General features: G+C 41.4%; 1 protein-coding gene across 1 annotated transcript in view; it reads left to right on the top strand.

Annotated features, from left to right (window-relative positions):
* Positions 1-18865, top strand: part of Sorcs3 (sortilin related VPS10 domain containing receptor 3) — a 581112-nt gene that overhangs the window by 168181 nt on the left and 394066 nt on the right. The window contains exon 2 of the mRNA XM_042689442.1: positions 10416-10483. Within this exon, the coding sequence (XP_042545376.1) occupies positions 10416-10483 (68 nt within the window). The remainder of the gene's footprint in view (positions 1-10415; positions 10484-18865) is intronic.

Genomic DNA, 18865 nt, shown 5'->3' with positions numbered 1-18865 from the left:
CTCTTGGAAGAGTACAACTGACATGATTAGCTTTTGAAGCCTACTGTTTTCTTCTACACTCCAGAACTTTAAGATGGGACAAGGTGTGTGTTAAATTTGTCATCATCTGTTACAGCCAGATAAGGAACTTACACACTGGGTTTTTAATTAATTTTTAATATGTTACACAAAGCCAAAATACCCCCGCCCGACCAACAGACATTTTTCACCAGCTCCTAATTTCAAGGAATCTGCAACTTACCTTTTTTTTTAACTATCAGATTCTGAAAAGTACCTTGGGGTGGGGGAGCCCATTTTTAAGAGTGACTTGTAGTTCTTAATTTCTGGATTTCTTCTCCTATTCTCATATCCTGGAAGAATAGTGATGCCTGTGATTGGATGCTGCCTCCTACCTCTCCTGTTACATGACTGGGGCAGGCTTTCTCATCTGGACAGTGAGGATGATGGTATCTGCTGTTCATCAGGGTTACACTCATTTTCTTTTAAATACACATAGAAGCACCAAGGAGAATGGCTGGCACTTAGTAGGTACTAAATACACGTCACTGTGGCCTTTCTGTATTTCCTGTGCATTTGTCTAAACTACTATTACCAATCAAGGCATTCTTCTCTCTAGAGATCTAGTGCTTTCTTTAAGCTGCTTCCCATCAAGTACAGGTGAACATCTTTGTTCTCTTTAGAAGTCCCCTTTTCAGCCTCTAGAGAATAAATGGCTTCTAACACAGTCATATTTCACTGTCTCCCTTCCTGCCTCTGCGTCTCTTGTCCTCTTGTGAATGTTCTTCAAGATCTATCACTGGCCACTTTGCAGTCTCATTTCTGGAGAGGCTAGACAGACTAGCTTATCTAAGGAAATACGCCCTCGAATGCAGTGTTTCCAGAAAGGAGAGAGTGGAAAGTTTTCATTCTCTTCATGCCTCATGATCTCATGTAAGTCTCTCACGCTCTGCGAAGGTGCCTTTACCACTAGCTGAGATGCAGCGTCTCATTGGAATGCCCGGGGCACCATCTTCCACTTAACACCTCGACACTATGTTGAAAATGAACTATACAACTTGTGGGTGAAGGGGTTGGGAGACAGGAACTGGAAGAAAACAAGGGAAGAGGTGACACTGTTCAAGGAAATATACTCTTTAGCTGACTTATGTAACTGTAACCCCTCTGCACATCATCTTTACAATAACAATAAAATTTAAAAAATAGATAAAAGAATGTTCATAATATTTGATAAGAGAATCTTGAATTTTTATCTTTTTAAAACATATTGTTAATTATTTAATGACACATTTAACAAGTCTTTGAAACACACACACACACACACACACACACACACACACACATACACAAATGCATTACATCTCTCTTAGCAAATGCTATGTTAAGGAAACACACAGTGATAAGTCTATACTAATGAGGAAAACAGGTCTCTGCTCCGAAACACACATAGTCTAGAGGTGGAAAAACACCTGCAAGTAGGAAATTGTAATATAAAATGGTGAGCAACATAATTGGAACTATGTGCCAAGGTTGGGGAAATTTGAGTTAAGAATAAAACAGTTCTGTTTTGGGGGACAGATGAGACATTTGGCTGTTGGTGACCATATTAAAGTTGAACTTGAAGGGTAGGAAAGAGAATCAGAAGAAGGAATGGGAAAGTAGCTTTTAGGGAAGGGAGAAGAAAGTGTTCAAGGAACTGGGAGGATGACGTGGGAGAAGAATGGCTAGTCCAATATGGCTAGGATTTACAGCTCATTTGAGAAGATAGCTCTAGAAGAGGTTTTCAGTGGTAATGAGAGTGAGGTTTAAAAAGATCTTGAGTACCAGGGTAAGGAATTTGGTGTTCACCATAAAGGCAACAAGAAGCCACTAGAAAATATTTGTCAGCAAGTAAGAGGACTAGACTTCCTCTTCAGACAGACCACTCCAATGTAGAGACAGAAGAAAATGAGCATAAGAAACAAAACATTTAAATAAGTTAATTGAAGCCTGCTTTAGTCATCTCACAGCTGAAACCAATGGTTTGGCCTCAGTCTTCCTTGCATATGAGCTATCTGAACCATTTCACATAGTGGCTCACTTCCTCCTTGAAGGGTTACCTTCATGTAGCTTCTAGAACCCACTCTTGTTTGGGTTCCTAGTATCTCACATCCTGGGTCATATTGCTGGTTCATCCAGGGGTATGGCGCTGTAGGAATTGATGACAAGGGTGCTAGAAAGCCCAGAGGAGCAAGCAAGAAAGGCGAACATTTTCCCCAAATCAGTATCTATAGGAATAATTAGACCCTTTTATGGGAAGGGAGAGAATATGACTACAGGTGGAGGGTCTCCCCATCCACGTTCCTTCCATGTATGCTGACACGATGGGAAGGTTTCAGGAGCCATACTGCTGTTGCTCCCACCCATACCAACGGTGCTTTGTTCTGCCTGTCTCCAGAAAACAGCTGCAGAAGGAGCTACTTCACTATCCACACTGGGCTCCTTTTATTCCCAGATGGGACTGGAGGCTAGCCCAGAGGAGAACCTTAGAAAACAATTTTCAGGGCTCTGCTGCCTATGGTGCACAGGCAGGCCTTTTGTGCTGTTACCTTCTGTACACAGAAAGATTGGTTGAGGGCAAACAGTGGAGTCAACCCCTTCATCCACAAGGATCCTCCCTTTCCACTTCTGTTCACGAATGGCCTTGCAATTCTGCTTAATTTAATGCAATAACTTCTCATCGCACGAGGATGCTTTCACTCTCTTTCGAGGAGGTGAAACTTAAAAGTCCTATTAGTTGCTGTAGTTTCTCTCAGTGATATTAATTACTTTCGTAGCCTTGTCAGAATCTTATATAGAAACTCCATAACTTAAACTAGTTGTGAATTTAACCACCATAAATATTATCTTTATACAAAATAAAAGGCATAAAAAGTAAAGAAGAAGCCAGGTGCCAGTGGCTCATGCCTGTAATCCTAGCTACTCAGGAGGCTGAGATCTGAGGATCATGGTTCAAAGCCAGCCCAGGCAGGAAAGTCTGTGAGACTCTTATCTCCAATAAAAACCACTAGAAAACTGAAAGTGGCACTGTAGTTCAAGTGGTAGAGCACTGGCCTTGAGCTGAAGAGCTGAGGGACAGTGCCCAGGCCCAGAGTTCAAGCCCCATGATGGACAAAAAAATAACAGTAAAGAAGTAGTTATGGATACCATCCACTTATTCATTTATCCATCCATCAATCCATCCATCCATCCACCTACTCATACAATCTTTATATTTATCATATACATCTATATCTATATCACTTAACTATATCTCTTATCTATACATCATCTTCTTTTCTCCTTCCTCTTCCTCCTTTTCCTTCTCCTCCTCTTCTTTTTCATCTCTACATGCACATCTAGATATATAAGCAGTGAAACTATACACAGTGGTTCTCACGTTCTTTTCTGTCACATCAACAGGCTTGCTTTTCTTCTTCAGCTGCCCAGTTAGTGCATCCTTTGCCCTGAGTGATCACCTCAGCTGTTGAAGATATTCATGCGATGATGAGTAATCCAAACCTTCATTCCTGAAGGATCTGAATCTGTAATAGTTTGCCTTTATTACCATAGTCTTCCATTAACTTTTATTTCAGGACTTGAAAGTAATGAGAGGACTTGAAATTAATTAGGGGCTTAATAACAGTGAGAGGTTTCAAACATCATTTTCTCTCCTTTATTGTATAATAGCATCTACTTTCCCTTGATAATAGAGAGAAATCACCCCAGCTAATAAGTAACCCCCCTTTTAACCTGTTGGTAGCATGGGATGCTCAGAATAAATGGGTATTAGTTTTAGCTTCTAATACAATGGATGTTCTGTCTCTTGATGACAGATACTCCTTCCCTGACAATCAAGACTATTCCTATCAGAGGCAGGAATTGTGTAGACCCAAAAAGAATATATGATAGCTTATCCTGTGTAAAAGTGAGAGGAACAATCATATTTTTGACTCTCCTTTGTCAGACATTTGTATTCTGGCCATACATTAGTGGGCCCAACATCCTGAGGGATAGAATCACAACTTCACTGGATATTGTTTCCCATATATGCTGCCATCGAGTCTCCAGAAGTTTCCTCAGTTGTGGTTTAGCTGGGCAAGAGATATAAATGCTCAATCTTTGTCCCTAGGATGAGGTTTCTCTAGGTGGGAAAAGGATTACAAGACTTAAAAAGTATACTGGCAGGCAGTCTCTGATACATATGTGTAGTATCTTGAGAGTTACACCATCGTTTTTTTGCTCTTGGTGAAGAAAGTCAACAGGTTCCTTTTTGCAGAGAGCAAAGAACTATCTGATCTGGGTAAGAACAGGATGTTATATCTCCTTCAACTCTGACTACCTTAATTCTGCCAAGACATTATAGTTTTTCAGCTCAGAGGTTTCAAGCATAAAGAAATGACAAAATGATAAAATGTTCCTTACCCTAACTACCTGTGCATATGCTATACATGTGTTTACATAGGCTGTATCTCATAAATATGTCCAATTATTATATGTTAGAGAGGAAAAAAAAGTGATCTTAGGGGGTAACTCAGTGGCAAAGTGCTTGCCATGCAAGTGAGATGCTTTGAGTTCAATCCCTAATACCAAAAAGAGAAAAGACAAAAATTACAATTAAAGGAATAATTATAGGAAGAAAGAGAAGGGGGGATTAAGAGAGAGAGGAAAGAAAGAAGGAAAGAAAGAAAGAAAAAGAGGGAGAAAGAAAGACAAAAAAAAAAAGCTCAGGGGAACTCAAGTGGATGTGCAGAGAACCCCATAGATTGAAAGGCACCAAGATTTCAGGAAGGTTTAATGAACTCAAGTAATTTTCCTTCAGAGTAAAATTTTACAGGCATTAAATGTGCTCACTTCATTGACTGCTTTGGAGCGGGGAGCGATGTGATTTATGAATGTGCAGATTATGCATTATCCTTTTAGAGGACAGGAATCCCCTGGGGTTTCCTGCCTGCCTTCCAGAGCTCAGGATAGAGTGGCCAGGTGAACTTACTGACTCTGATCTGCAGTCTCCTCTACTGCATGCCGGTGGGCACTGCAGTAGTAGTGATGGAATTGGAATCCCCTCCCCAGGAAGAAGTCCAGGGGTAAGATGAACCCCACTTCAGGAACTGGGCTGGGTCTTCAGTGCAGTCCCTTCTCCAAACATTGTGTACTTTGCTGTGCTTCCATGCAAACCTATCCAGGAGGCACAGCATGGGACCAAAGGAGCCAGTGAATTCAGACCAGGGAAAATTAGGCTTCTTTGGTAGGTAGGATAGGGAAGTGGACTTCTGAATGTGGATATTTCCTTTCATGGAAGAAGTGGTATTTGGATTATAAAAAGCCCCTCACTCCAAATGCCACTGTCTCCAATCCAGTGTGGGTTTTGAACTCCTTTGTTTCAATGCAGACAATCCTTATAGGCAGCAGGAGAGTGACACTGCATTTCCCTTTTGATCACTTTATCTTATACTGTGCCTGCCATAGGTCAGGGGGGAGATGAAAGGAAGAGGGATAGGGAAGGAGGGAGAAATAAACATGTTAGTGTTGGCATTGTGTGTGTCCGTGGCTGGCTTGAGCCTCTGGGGGCAGTAGAAGATATGAGATGCCTACATAGGGAAAAGAAAACTGTAAGTGGGTGGTCAACACAGACAGTGCCAACTGATTTTATAAGAAGTCAGTCTCATCTCTTACTGTTTTATGCACGTATGTAAGGAATACCTATTACATATAGATAATATAGAATATGATAGTCCTTTATCATTGATACTCTCTTGATAAAACCTTTTCTTAACTCATGCTTGGCCACACTGAAAAGTGATTCCTTTATACTTTCTGTTCCTCTCACTTCCTTTCCCATCTTGGCACAGCCCATCTATATCTCAGCAGGGCTCAATACCCACCTATTCTTGTTCTTTCCCTCCGGGGCCCACGCGGCTCTGACTCTAAGCTATTTCTCCTTCCCAGAATCAGGTCCCTCCCCCTGTCCCAGTTTAAGAAAAAGGAAGAAAGAGACATGAAGCAGGTGAACACTGAGTCCACCCCAATGTATCCTAATTCTTTCCATATTTAAGACCGGCTCTTACATCTCCTCTTTTGCAGAGACTTTGCTGATCATATTTTCTGGACTTTATTGCATCTCTTTCCAACCATAGCATTTTATACCTCTCGTATACATTCGTATTATCTCCCCCTTTTTTTCATATATTTGTGTCATCCATCAAAAGGACCTTGTATATACCTGCCATGTAGGTACAAGGTACTGTGTTTGGCCTTGGAGATGCAGAGTTGAATGAGACTTGGTTTTCTGATTTCAGAGAAGTCACAGTCTCACAGAGAAGTCATATTGACCCAGCATGATAAAAGCTGGAGCTAAGGAAGGTATGAACAGAATTCTTCTAGTGATATCATGTGCCAATTTAAAATAAAGTTCTGTGTGCCATATCTATATTTCTATAAATATAAATGAGCTTTTCCAGCTGTACTTATGCACATGCATAGACTTCTGTCTTCTTTTATTTGGTGTATATGTGTGTGTGTGTGAGAGAGAGAAAGAATGAGGATATGTGTGTATATAGCTTATGAGAAGAGAAAAGTGCTATTTACTCATGAATTATTCCAATTTATTTTCATTTCTCTAGCTGTCTAAAATCCCCCTAGGATTGTAGGCAGTTAGGTCAAAAAGGTACTTATTTGACAAAGCTTATTTGACAAACCCGGGTCTCCTAATAATTTGTCGGTTCTTTTCGCATCACACATCTCTGTTTCCTATTTTTCTCTCGAACAACAAAGAATGAAAGCTATCTTCACCCCTAGGCCTTGAGCTGTGGATCTCTGCTGGATTCCCAAAGTCTCTTGGACATCTTTCCATTTTCATAAGGGGTGCTCAGTAAACATTTGTGGAGTTTATAAATGAATGATAAACTCCTTGAGGGCAAGGGGATGTTTTTCTCCTCTCCCTGTTCCTGCTCACTGCCTTGCATACAAACTCACATAAACACCAGCCTCATAAAGAGCATCATCTTGGAGCAAAGATAGCAAGTCTTAGTCATACACCTACATTGGTGCTGGCTCTGTCTCTTTCTGGATAGGTTTCAGAGATGTTTGCTTTTGTCATCAGATTTCATATAGTAGGTGCTTATCCCACAGGTTTGGTGTGAGGATTGAGAATCACCCAGTGTTTTGTCAGCACATGTATGGAGCTTTTCTATGAATCCATGACTAGCCCCTCCTTCTTTCATAAAAGCCCCCCCCCTCGCCCATTTTTATTTCTGGGTATTCTGGAAGGATGCTTTTCTTTCTGCTCTGAGTACTTGCCCAGCTTGGGCCTTGGCAGGTGGACTTTTGTTTTCTTTGGTAATTCCCTTCTCTCAGGAGCCCTCCAAAAGGCTTTGAGTGGTAAGACAGGCCAGGGGCCAGTAGACTTGCTTTTGCTCTTGGGTTTTGTTTGCTCTGTACAAGATGTCTTAAGCCTAAAGGTTACATTATCATAGCTCTTCATAGCTCTATTAATGTCTTTCTGTGTTGGGCTCCAGAGAAAAGGAAGCTTTCAGCCCTTAATTCTTGGTGTTGTAACCTTTTCTCTGGGGAAAGCTGGAGTTATTTGCTGAAGCATCTCCTCATATATCCCCTATTGCCTGCTTCATTCAGGGTTGCACTCACATTAAAGGATGATCTCCTTGACTATAGCTAGATCACACCATGGTAGACTGGCAGGTGTCATTACAGCCTAGAGGTGGGAGAGGAAGCATGTATGATGGTGGTGTTCCATAGGTGTGGTCCTCTGGTTGATACAGGAAGATTTCTGAACACTACCCGGACTTCAAAGGTCAGATTTGGCAAGATTCCCTGACCTCACCCCCTAGTCAGAAAATCTCAGTTTTACAGCCCTCTGTGGCTTTTTAACTTTCCTCATAGAATCAGTAGGATGCTCCCTTAAGCCCTTAGTCCAGACTAACGATGGTTGAGATTTGACCTTGAATCCCAACTCCCTCTACCCTTCCACCCCATTTTGAGCCTCTGCTTTGATTGTTTATCTCTAAACTACTGTCTACGACCTAGCTTAATTCCATCTTCTGCTGAAATCTGTGCATTACCACCAAAGCATCAGTATATTTCATTGACCACTAAATGATTACTTTGTAGGAGCCTTCAGTGTGCTTAGCCTGACGGTGATGAAGACAGAGCTAACAAAAATATAATCCATCCGACGTGCTCAGAGTTTAGCTGAGAAGGCAACTAGTAGAATATCCACAGGGTATCGAGATAATGTTAAATAAGTGGGAAAATTGTTTGTGCTGGTTTTAAGTACAATGAACATCTAAAGAGAAAAGACTGATGGCTGAGATCATCCTGAGAGGCAATGTGAGGGAAACAGATGATCTCAAACATGAGTCTGCAAAGACAGGGTTTCATGCTTTTAGAGGATTTTTGAGTCAAGAGGTAAAACTGACGCCTTCTATCAAGGAGGCAAAATAATATTCATGGAAGTGGGGAAAGATGTACTAGTCTGGAGCCTCCAAACTGCAGATCCAAAAATAAGATCAAATGCCCAAGGAACTTCCTAGGAAAAATACCATGAGAGAAGTTGGAAAGGGGCCCAAGTGATAAGGACAGTTGATAGATGTGGCTGCAAGTCTGACCTCCAGTGGGGAGACAGAGGAGAAGAACAGGAAGGAAGGCTGAGTGGGAGTGCACTGAAATTCCCTGGAAAGTTGACAAAGCCTTAGGGAAGCTTAAAGCTAACATCACTCATCAGAGGAGTGTTCTATCATCTAGAAACTACTTTGTAGTGAAAGGTCAAATGGACAAGAATTCTGTTGCAGTGTGTGTGTGTGTGTGTGTGTGTGTGTGTGTGTGTGTGTGTGTGTGTGCGCGCGCGCGCGCGTGTGTGTGAATTCAACAAATAGAATTATCTGGTACACTTCTAGGCATTTGGTTAGGGAGGATGCCTAGATAAAAGGACTAATAAACCATCTATGAATAGGAGAAGCAGGCACCACTGAGTGAATTTGATTCTGTTGTTCTACAAATAGCTATGCTATTGATATTTCTTGCCAACCCAGGACACCACCTGTGAAGAAACATGAGCTCTCCAGTTGGAGCCTCAGAGAGATGGTCAATGTCCCAATCCAACTTGTCCATAGATTCTCATGGACCGGTAGTGGGCTGCCATCACTTGCCTATGACATTTTTCTTACTTTACATAGACATAGGAAATGGTGCTGACTGACTCACTCCATGGAGTGCTGAATGAGAATAAATCTTGAAGTGAACATTTTGTTCTTAGTTAAACACCATTAAAATGTTCAATAAAATGGCTGATTATTTTTCTTAAATCTTGAATGGATACCTAGAATGGGAAAGTCCTATCTTGATAGCAGAAATTCATTATCTCGAAAAGAGTTTAATGGCTGCTGTGCAAATAAACTGGAGGAAGTTAAATTGTGGAATGGGATGGAGCTGCGAAAAGTAAAATGAGTTGTGCATTAAATTTATATAAACACAATTATGTGTAACTGGATTATCATGCATGGAGACAGGCCATGTGTATTCTCCACCTGCATTTTGATTAAAATCGATTCAGGTGCAGGCACTTAGTATGGTTGGAGATAGAGGTGGTGCCTAAACCACTATCTGGGCATATGACAGGAAGGCAGGGCACTGCCCCAGCTGGAGAAGTATGGAAGGCATGGGAACAGACTGGCCAATCCAAGACCACTTTGGAACACTGTTCGCCCAATCACAGGCAGCAATGGCTCTCTGGGTTCCTTCACTTCAACTGGAGTTGGAAGTGGTCCTGGAGCCTAGCGAAGTCTAATGACCTGCTTGCAGCATGGTGTGGGCATATGGAACATGACCACTAGCAGATAGCATCAGAGGATGCTGGGGGCTGAGTCTACTGCCATTCAGATATTTCTGCCTACTAAGGCCCTATTGATGGAAACACAAAATCTCTTTGAACCTCTTCTATAGACAGAATCAGATCCAGTTCCTTCATACCCTTTTAGATCTAATTCTGTACATCAGAGTCATCTTGAGATCAAAGCAGCCCTGTCCTCTCATCTCTGGGTAGCCCTGGTGGTGAACAAAACCAGCTGGCCTGCATCTGACCTTGAGGAAGGACAGATGTGGAAAAACTACTGAGGATACCCAATTAATTCCTCTTGGCATGTTCTATTTCAAATGCAAAGCACTGTCAGGATTAAAATAAATGCTACCAGTTATAGGGATGCATTAAATTAATAATCCTCCCCACTCCCCTGTTTTATCCTATAATACGCCTCAACTCAGTGGATAAATACTAAACCTTCCTCTGGGTGATACAAGGTGCGTTGTATTACTGCTACACATACTAAATTGAGCTTCCTTTTTCCTTCTTTGTCCCTCTCCTCTGCCCTCACCCTACCCCCTTGCAGGTCATACTGATCCTGACGAAGCTGTACGACTTCAACCTGGGGAGTGTGACTGAGAGTTCTCTGTGGAGGTAAGTATGTTAGAGCTTCTTAAGGTGTTGCTCTGACTGGGCTGGAGAGAAATGTCAGCCAGTCAGTTGGAAAACTGGGTTTGGAAAGAACTGCTCAGCCTCCTGGAAGCCAGTGTTTGTGCCCTGATAGCACTGAGCATGCCCACTTGTGAATTCCCTTAGTGCTCTGCCAGCCACACATCCATCTTGACACCTTGCTGCAGCTGCATTCCCTCAAAGTACCTCGGTCTGTTTGAAGAGGGCAGGTTCTCCTGGTGTCTGGTAGGGTCTGGTGAGGCGTGGTAGGGATCTAGTAAGAGATGGACTGGCTTAACAAGTGGGTCTGATAGAAACAGAGGTGCTGGATGAGGAAGCCCTCTGCTGCAGCAAGGATTCTTGCCATGGGTGTGAATCATCTGAAATGTACTATGGATGTTGTTTATTGTAATTTTTTTCTTTTGATACTGGGCCCTCATGTTTATCACTCCAGTCCTTCTGTTTGAATCCTGAGCTGTCTTTGAATGTGAGACCCTCTCATCTCTTGAGTAGATGGGATTATAAGTAGGTGACATCTAACCCAGGGTACTGTGGTTCTTGTAAAGCCAGAGCTCTGGGAACAGACACAGCTCCAGTTTATGCGATGATTTCCTTGCTTACACAGGCTCTTCTCCCATAACATTTCATTTTATATTGTGTTATGAAATAAAATGTAATAATTGGTAGAAAGCCAGGTACTATCATGTCATGCGCTAAAACACATTTTCAGTATATAAGAGGATGTGGGTACTTTTAATTTTAAAAGAACTTACAGACATTTCTGGAACCCTGAAAGTATGGTGAGCTAGCTATAGGCACTGTTCCTCCCCTGTCTGCCTTGATACCAACGGGGTGGTGTGTGGGACAAGCAAGAAGAGGGTTATGGGTGGATAAGCTGTGACACCAGGGATGAAAATACCACATATGTGCCCTCCTGTATGCCTCCTTCCATGCCCGAGTACTCTCACATTCACAGACATGCCGGCTTCCACTGACACTGAGTCATACTGAGCTTTGGCAAGCTCTGTGACATGGTGTCTCATGCTCTCTGCTCTTCCTCTCAGGGGATAGTCATGGGATTAAAGAGGTTGTGCATTCTTCCTCACTATCCCTGCCATGTGTGGACCTGGGAAGGGCACTGTCACCAAAGGTTCCCTATATCTGGCTGCATCATCATCCGGAGATGTTCCTGAACTCTTGGAATAAAGGGGTCTGGAATATTCATTGCTTGTTGGCAGAGAGCTGGTGGGAATCTCTCTCCCCAGGATGGGTGGGGATAACTCATGGCCTTGGTTAAGTATTTTAGAGTCAATTGCTCCATTTGGCAGAGGCATGAGATGCCTTACACCTGATTTTACTGCTTAATGAAAACTGGCAGAAATATAAATTATCAGGATGCCTCTAGCAGATGAAAGCGTGGTGGGTATTTCCCAGGAAGTACAAGTTCAGAAACTTCTCCCTAAGGCCCAGGGCACTGATACTGTGTGATGCTGTAAACGTTTTTCCTGTGTAGTAGTCTGCTTGACCAAATCACTAAAACAAGCCTGAAAATCTTGTCCTTATATTGATCAGTAGCTATGCCTGGGACCTCATGGTTCAGAAATGATTTGACCAGTTCCAGGAAGGGACAACATACACCTATTTGCATTATTCCCAAATAATGAAGGGTATGCCTCAAGATCATAAGAACCCATAAAGTCATAGACAGTGCAAGTTAATGTCCCCAGGCACACAAATATTCAATTGCCAAGATTCTAGCCCCAGATGGCCCATCCAATGCACTCTGTCACTTTAGACACTTTACTTAGCCTCTGTGCATTAGCTTTTTGGGACTGCCACAATAACTTACCATGGAGTGGCTTTACAAAGTAAGCATTTACTCTCTCATAAATCTGGAGTGCACAAATCTGAGAGCAAGGTGTCATCAGGGCCACGCTCTGCCTCTAGGGGCCCTTTTTTTGCCTCTCTCAGCGTATGGGGGACTGATGGTAATATTTTGCAGCTATATCACTCCGACCTTTGATTTCATGTTGTTTGCTCTGTGTCTATGTCTTTCTCTCTCCTCTGTCCTTATACCAACACTTGCCATGGCTTTAGGGCCCACCTGAACAATCCAGGATGACCTCACTTCAAGATCCTTAATGGCATCTACAAAGACCATTTGTTCAAGTAAGGGCTTATGGCTAATTGGGGGAGTTCATTATTCAATCCGTCTTTGAGGTATAGTTTCTCTGCATATAAATTGTAGTTAGTACAGAACACATCTTTGCCCTTTCTACATTTTCCTTGAGGCCAACACCTTCCTCAAATACATGTAGCACATTCTTCCCTGGAATCTTTATACTGAGCTGTTTCCTCATCTAGGAATCTTGGTGTTTGGGTGGATCCCTCATTTTTCTCCCTTCTTTGTCATCGATTCTTTAGCCAGCAAGCCTTTTGTGCAGGTGATGGAATTTCATATTCCAATACTCAGCTGTTGTTGTCATCATTGTTCTCCTCCTCCTCCTCCTCCTCCTCCTCCTCCTCCGTCTCCTCCTCCTCCTCCGCCTCCTCCTCCTCCTCCACCTCCTCCTTCTTCCTCCTTGATATCTAACATGGTAAATATTTACTTACTGATTTATTTATTGTCTACCTACACTCAGTAGATTAAAAGTTGTATGGAGATGTTTTCATTTTTATTTAGAAGATTGTGTGTGTGTGTGTGTGTGTTTTCATTTACTACTGTGCCTTTAGTATCCAGGGGAGAATCTGGCACTCAAGTGGACTTTAATGTTTGCTAAATGAATGAATTAGCAAATGTGTTGTAAGGATTAAATAATAGATGCAAAAACACTTAAGATAGTAACTCATGTAGGAAGCTCTCACTTCATTGTAATTATTAATGGTAATTAGAACCCTGTGTGTTTGTATAGGGTTTTCATTTCCATTATTGACTTTGTTTTCAAGGATCCATTGCTGCGGAGATCTGTGTGAGAAAAATCATAAGACACCAGTGAGTGTTTCCTCTAGTAATTAGCCAAGACTTTGAGGATGACATAGGGTGGAGGGTGTGGTTTAGAGAGGGACAAAAAGTCATTTAGAGTGTTGTCCCTTGAGCCATCTGGCAGGGAATTAGAATATTGACTACTGCCTAGTGGAAGATGTTCTTTTTTTAATAAGTTTTTTATTGTGAAAAATACTGTACAGAGGGATTACAGTTACATGAGCAAGGTAATGAGTACATTTCTTATCCTCCTCCTTTGTTTTTCTCCTACCATCCCTTCCCTCCCACCTCCTCAACTACACTCCCCCCTCCCCTGCCTAAATTGTAATGTTCGTTTTTCAACAAAGCGTCTTGTACATCTCATTGTTCCAATGGGTCCACCTATATCCCTATTTAAACATTTTGTTTTTTCCCTTCCCCTCCCCAAATTATACCAACATCAAATACAGTGAAAACAAAGGTCAGATTAGATGATGTTAAGTGAAATGAACCCCAAGATAGGGGCACAAGTGGTTTTTTTCTTTCTTGCTATTGTTTCTAACGTATTTATAAGGTACCATGTGAATTTTTAGTTGCTTTGTATGGCTGTCCTCCACGCTACAACCCCTGTTTTCACTGTATTTGATGTTGGTAAGGTGTTCTTTTGTGGGAAAGATTCTTTGAGACTATGTAGCTGAAGTTGGAGTGATCAATGGGATACCATTTGTGATCAGCAAGTGAAAGAATACGTCTAGCTGGATGGGACAGAGATCAGACAGTGGCTGACCAGCAGGAGAGAAAGGAACCAAGCAGGAAGCAGAGAGAACAACATAGTGGTGGCCAGGACAGTGGGTGTGAGACCCATAAAATTCACTAAAGGGTCCCAGTCAAAGGTAGTCAATCAAGAGGATAGTTTACAGAAAATAGATTCCATATCTGGTGACCTGGAGACTTGTGGATCATATGGGCTTTCACTATAGATAAATACCATATGAATATATATATATATTTGTGCTAGTGTTCATGGGCCTGGTAAAACCTAGGGCATGAATGAAAAGACACTGCTCCCCAAATCCTGAGTGATTTCCCACCTTGCCACGACTTCACAGGGCATCTGTCCTTTTCATTTTCTCCCTGCTCATCCCCTACCGACACTTTTCTGTCTCCTCTTTTTCTGTACTAATAATGATGATATATTTTACAGTGAGAGCCTAGAGCAGTATAATTTTTCCTTACTAATATTGTGGGCTGAGAAAAGAAAGTAAATTAAACATGTACCCTCTTAGCTGTGTGATTTGGCTCAACATGCTTAACCAAATTGAAATTGAATTTGGTGATTCTTTCTCAATTTTCTGTACAACAGAGAAGCCCTGGAGCCACAGGTGTCATGACAAGATGACAAACCCCTGCCAGGTTACAGTGTGATGGAAATATTTGCCTCCTTGGTGATAACTCAGAGGACCTCTACTTCTAAATAGGCAAAAAGACCATTTAAAAGCCTCAAATTATGCAGCAGCCTTGTGAATGCCCTGTGACTTTTTTCCCCTGCAATTCTTTGGTGCTGTTACACTTGTGGTGGCCATCACCAGGAGGACGATGCAAATTTGTCACTTACAAGAGCCATCAAGTGGCATCCCTTAGTCAAAAGAATATTAGTTACATATATAGTAATCGAGTCTAGAGAATTGATAAGATGGGACTGACGGACATTTCTAGAGGATCTAGAACATCCCTGGAGTTTCCTAGGTCATAAGACTGAGAATAGAATCCCCTTCTGGCCCTTGTTCTGAGATTCTTACAGAGTTAATTTTCCTCTTAAAGGGAAACTATAGCCAGATAGAGGCAACCCTCCTCCTCTTCATAGTTCCTCTGCTTCCAAAGAACTTGGGCCACAGTTACACGGTATGCTGGTGTTCAAAGAAGGGCCTATCTCTCACTCCTTTGAGTGCAAACCACATGTGAAACATATCCTGGTGCCATCTTTACTCCCCTGTGCACACATGAGTGTGTGTGTGTGTGTGTGTGTGTGTGTGTGTGCGCTCATGTTACTCTTGCTTTCATTTGGTGGCCTTCACAGTCTTCAACTACAGCAGGAGAAAGTGTTGACAAGGCTAGCTAATGGACCTGTTGGAGGCCGAGGGCTTTAGTGTGAACATGAATCATCTGAGTACTGATTGGCAGATCACTTCCTGGTCTGTGTTTTGGACATTAGCACTTGGACTCCTGAACACTTTACCTCTCTCTGTCCTTTTCTCCCTCTCTCCCCCCACTCAGAAAATTGTAAGTTATCCTTTTATGGAGAGAGAGGGGTTAGCATGCAGTTCTTCAGCTTCCATCTACCTATGCAAAGTGTAGTCTCTAGCAAAGGTCCCTGATTCAGATCAAAATGTGTGGTGACAATGACAGTTCACATGGGTGAGGATCCTATAGGAGATTTCTTCTGGATACTAGATTACAGGTCCTCACAGAGCAAAGTGATTTACAATTGTCTATGTATATGAAGAACCGGGAATCTTTCCACCATGAATGGTCTTGGATTTTCATCTTTCTCTCTCTTGCTCTATTTCATCTACCAATAATCAGATGTATGGGAGACATTCTATTCTTAGAAAAGCCATTATCCTACCCAGCCATTCCTCTTGGAGACCTGGCTTCAGGGTCCATAGTCCAAAGGGGCTGTCTAGTTTCCAGGCACAATTGAATAGATATCTTCTTTGATCTTCTTCCCTTTAGGTAATGTCCTTTTCTGTTCTATGATGACTGTCATCCTTACACTGTATTAGTAATTTGGTCCCAGCCTATGAACTTCTTACACCAGGGAACATGTGCTTAAGTTCTTTCTGGATCCACAATGCCTAGATTTAGGCTATACTTCATAACAGTGAAGAGACTTGAATGGAAATTTCCAATAGCCCCCAAAGAAATCCTAGCAGCAAGCCCTGCCTTGCCTTGTCCCTTTCTTTGTATTGAGCTGTCTTATTCTCCTGCCACTTGGGAATCCTGTGACTTTTCATCTGGTTCGCAAGCTGCTGTCTGAACCATTTATTTCCTCTGTAATTGTTCTGTCAGTGACCTTTCTCTGGGATGCTGCTTTTTTTAAAAAATAGAAAATGGAGACCTTTTGAATTTATTAATTTTCTGTTTGCCAAGAAAACCCTGACAATAATTGCTAAGACTTCCCAGAAGTTATTAGTTTACAAATTTTAATGACACTCATGATTTATTTATATGTTTCCCTCCCTCCACAGCTGCTCACCCCAATTCCTTAGTGGTATTCCTGCTGAATCTGAGTGAAGTAATAAAAACAAAACTGAAGATTGGAATGGCATTATTATTATTATTTTTGCTAGGCTGTTAATTAAAAGCTTTCTATCCCATTTTCTAGGCTCTTTACATGGGAGGACCCAAAGACTAGGTTGATATGGGCTTTGGAATCTTCCTGCAGAAATGGGTCTTCTATTTGCGTTTAGTGGTAATGAATGTGGTGAAAAATCCTGAATGAGTCACAGACCATTCAATTGGACAGTTATTAATGAGCATTCATTATGTATGCAGCAGTGTGCTCATTGCTGGGAGATATGGAGTAAGTATATTGTGATTGTTATTTTCAAGGAATGTTTATTTTGCTTGAAAGGTAATATTAATGCACACGGGAAACAGCAAACTTGTACAAGAATATGCATAAATACACAAAATATAGTAACTTCTGAAATGACTAACTCAGTTCTAGAAATAATTTGGTCTTTACTGTTATGGCCCCACCTCATTCCATAAAAAATGTGGAATTATTCTAGGAAAGAACTGAAGAAGATATCAATATGCACACACACACACACACACACACACACATATTGTCTTGCTCTTTAATACTATACATATTATGAGCTCTTAGAGGAAAAACTGTAGCCATTCTCTTGTACCCACAGGGGATTTGATCCAGGAACCCTCTACTGATACTAAATCTTGTGATGCCCAAGTCCCTTATGTAAAGTGGAATTTTGGCTATATTCTATATGTTTCAAATCAGCTCTACCTATTTATGATACGTGATATAAGTGCTGTGTAAATTATTGCACTGCATCGCTTAGGAATAATGACAAGAAAATTTTGCACACATAAAATTTATATGTAAATTTTTCAAATAGTTTTGATCTGTGGTTGGTTGAATCCTGAGAAGTGAAACCTGAAAGTATAGAACACTAACTGAATTTCATGTAGTGGTAATTTATAGAAATGCCTGGGAACAGATAGGACTCAGTATGTATAGTGGTTAGGATGTAAATCATAATTCTACTGCTTACTAAACACACTACCCTGAGTAAGCTAGCTTAGTAGTGTACATAATGTTATGATAAGAAGATTTATCGCCGGGGGGGGGGGGGGGGGGGGGGGGGGGGAGGGGGGAGGATTGGGTGGGGGGGGAGGGGTGGGAGGCTGGGAAGGGATGTGAAGGGTAAACAAAGGTGGAGGCTGCAATGCTTGATAAGAAATGTATGCATTATCCTGCCCATGTAATTGTAGCTCCTCTGTACAGTATGTTCACAAAAAATAAAATAAAATAAAATGAAAAAAAAAAGAAAAATGAAAAATCTGAAAAAAAAAGATTTATCACATAGATGCTGGTGAAGATTCAGTGAGATATTGCCTGGAATGCAAAATATTGACAATCTAGTCAGTATTTACTTAATGATAGTTATCCTTTGTTTATAGACTCACATCCTCCTAGCTTCGCAGTTTGGACCAGGTTCCAGATGGCAATTGCGCTGATACTTTTAGTAAGGTGAGGTACAGGAGAAAACATGACACTTAGACACATAATGCCTGGGATTGATGCATTTTAACTAATAGATGTGTTTATGAGTCTCCTTCTTTGGCTACTAATCCATGTTTGGCAAAAGATAAAGGTTAATGCATCACCAGATAGTGATGATAATGGTGGCGATGATGCTGATAACAATGATTTTGAGTGTAAGATGCAAAGCATGATGTGATATTCTGTTCCTCCAGATAGTATTATGTTACCTCATCTTTTGTAGGCCTTGTGTGTGTGTGTGTGTGTGTGTTAAATGTGTGTGTGTGCACACATACTCACATGCACACCTGCATCTTTGGGAAAGAACTAAGCTTTATTTGTAGAGGTTTGTTATATCTCAACTGATTAATATGGAAAGCTTGGGGAGTCATGCATATATCTTAGATTGGATGTATTTCATTATGTGTAGAAAATATTAAAAATCTGAAATCCTTGGTCCTATCCAAAATATTCTAGTAGTAAGACTGGATGATGATCTGGAAGTTAAAGTTTTCAAAGTTTTCTAGTTGATTCTGATCTTCAGGTAAAGATTGGCAATCAAGAGATCATGGGCTCCGGGTTTGTCTTGCTTTAATTAACTGGCTTGCTCATG

Source organism: Dipodomys spectabilis, unplaced genomic scaffold (genome assembly GCF_019054845.1).
Source record: "Dipodomys spectabilis isolate Male_0828 unplaced genomic scaffold, ASM1905484v1 ptg000125l, whole genome shotgun sequence".
Lineage (NCBI taxonomy): Eukaryota > Metazoa > Chordata > Mammalia > Rodentia > Heteromyidae > Dipodomys > Dipodomys spectabilis.
This window is presented reverse-complemented; position numbering and strand designations above follow the sequence as displayed.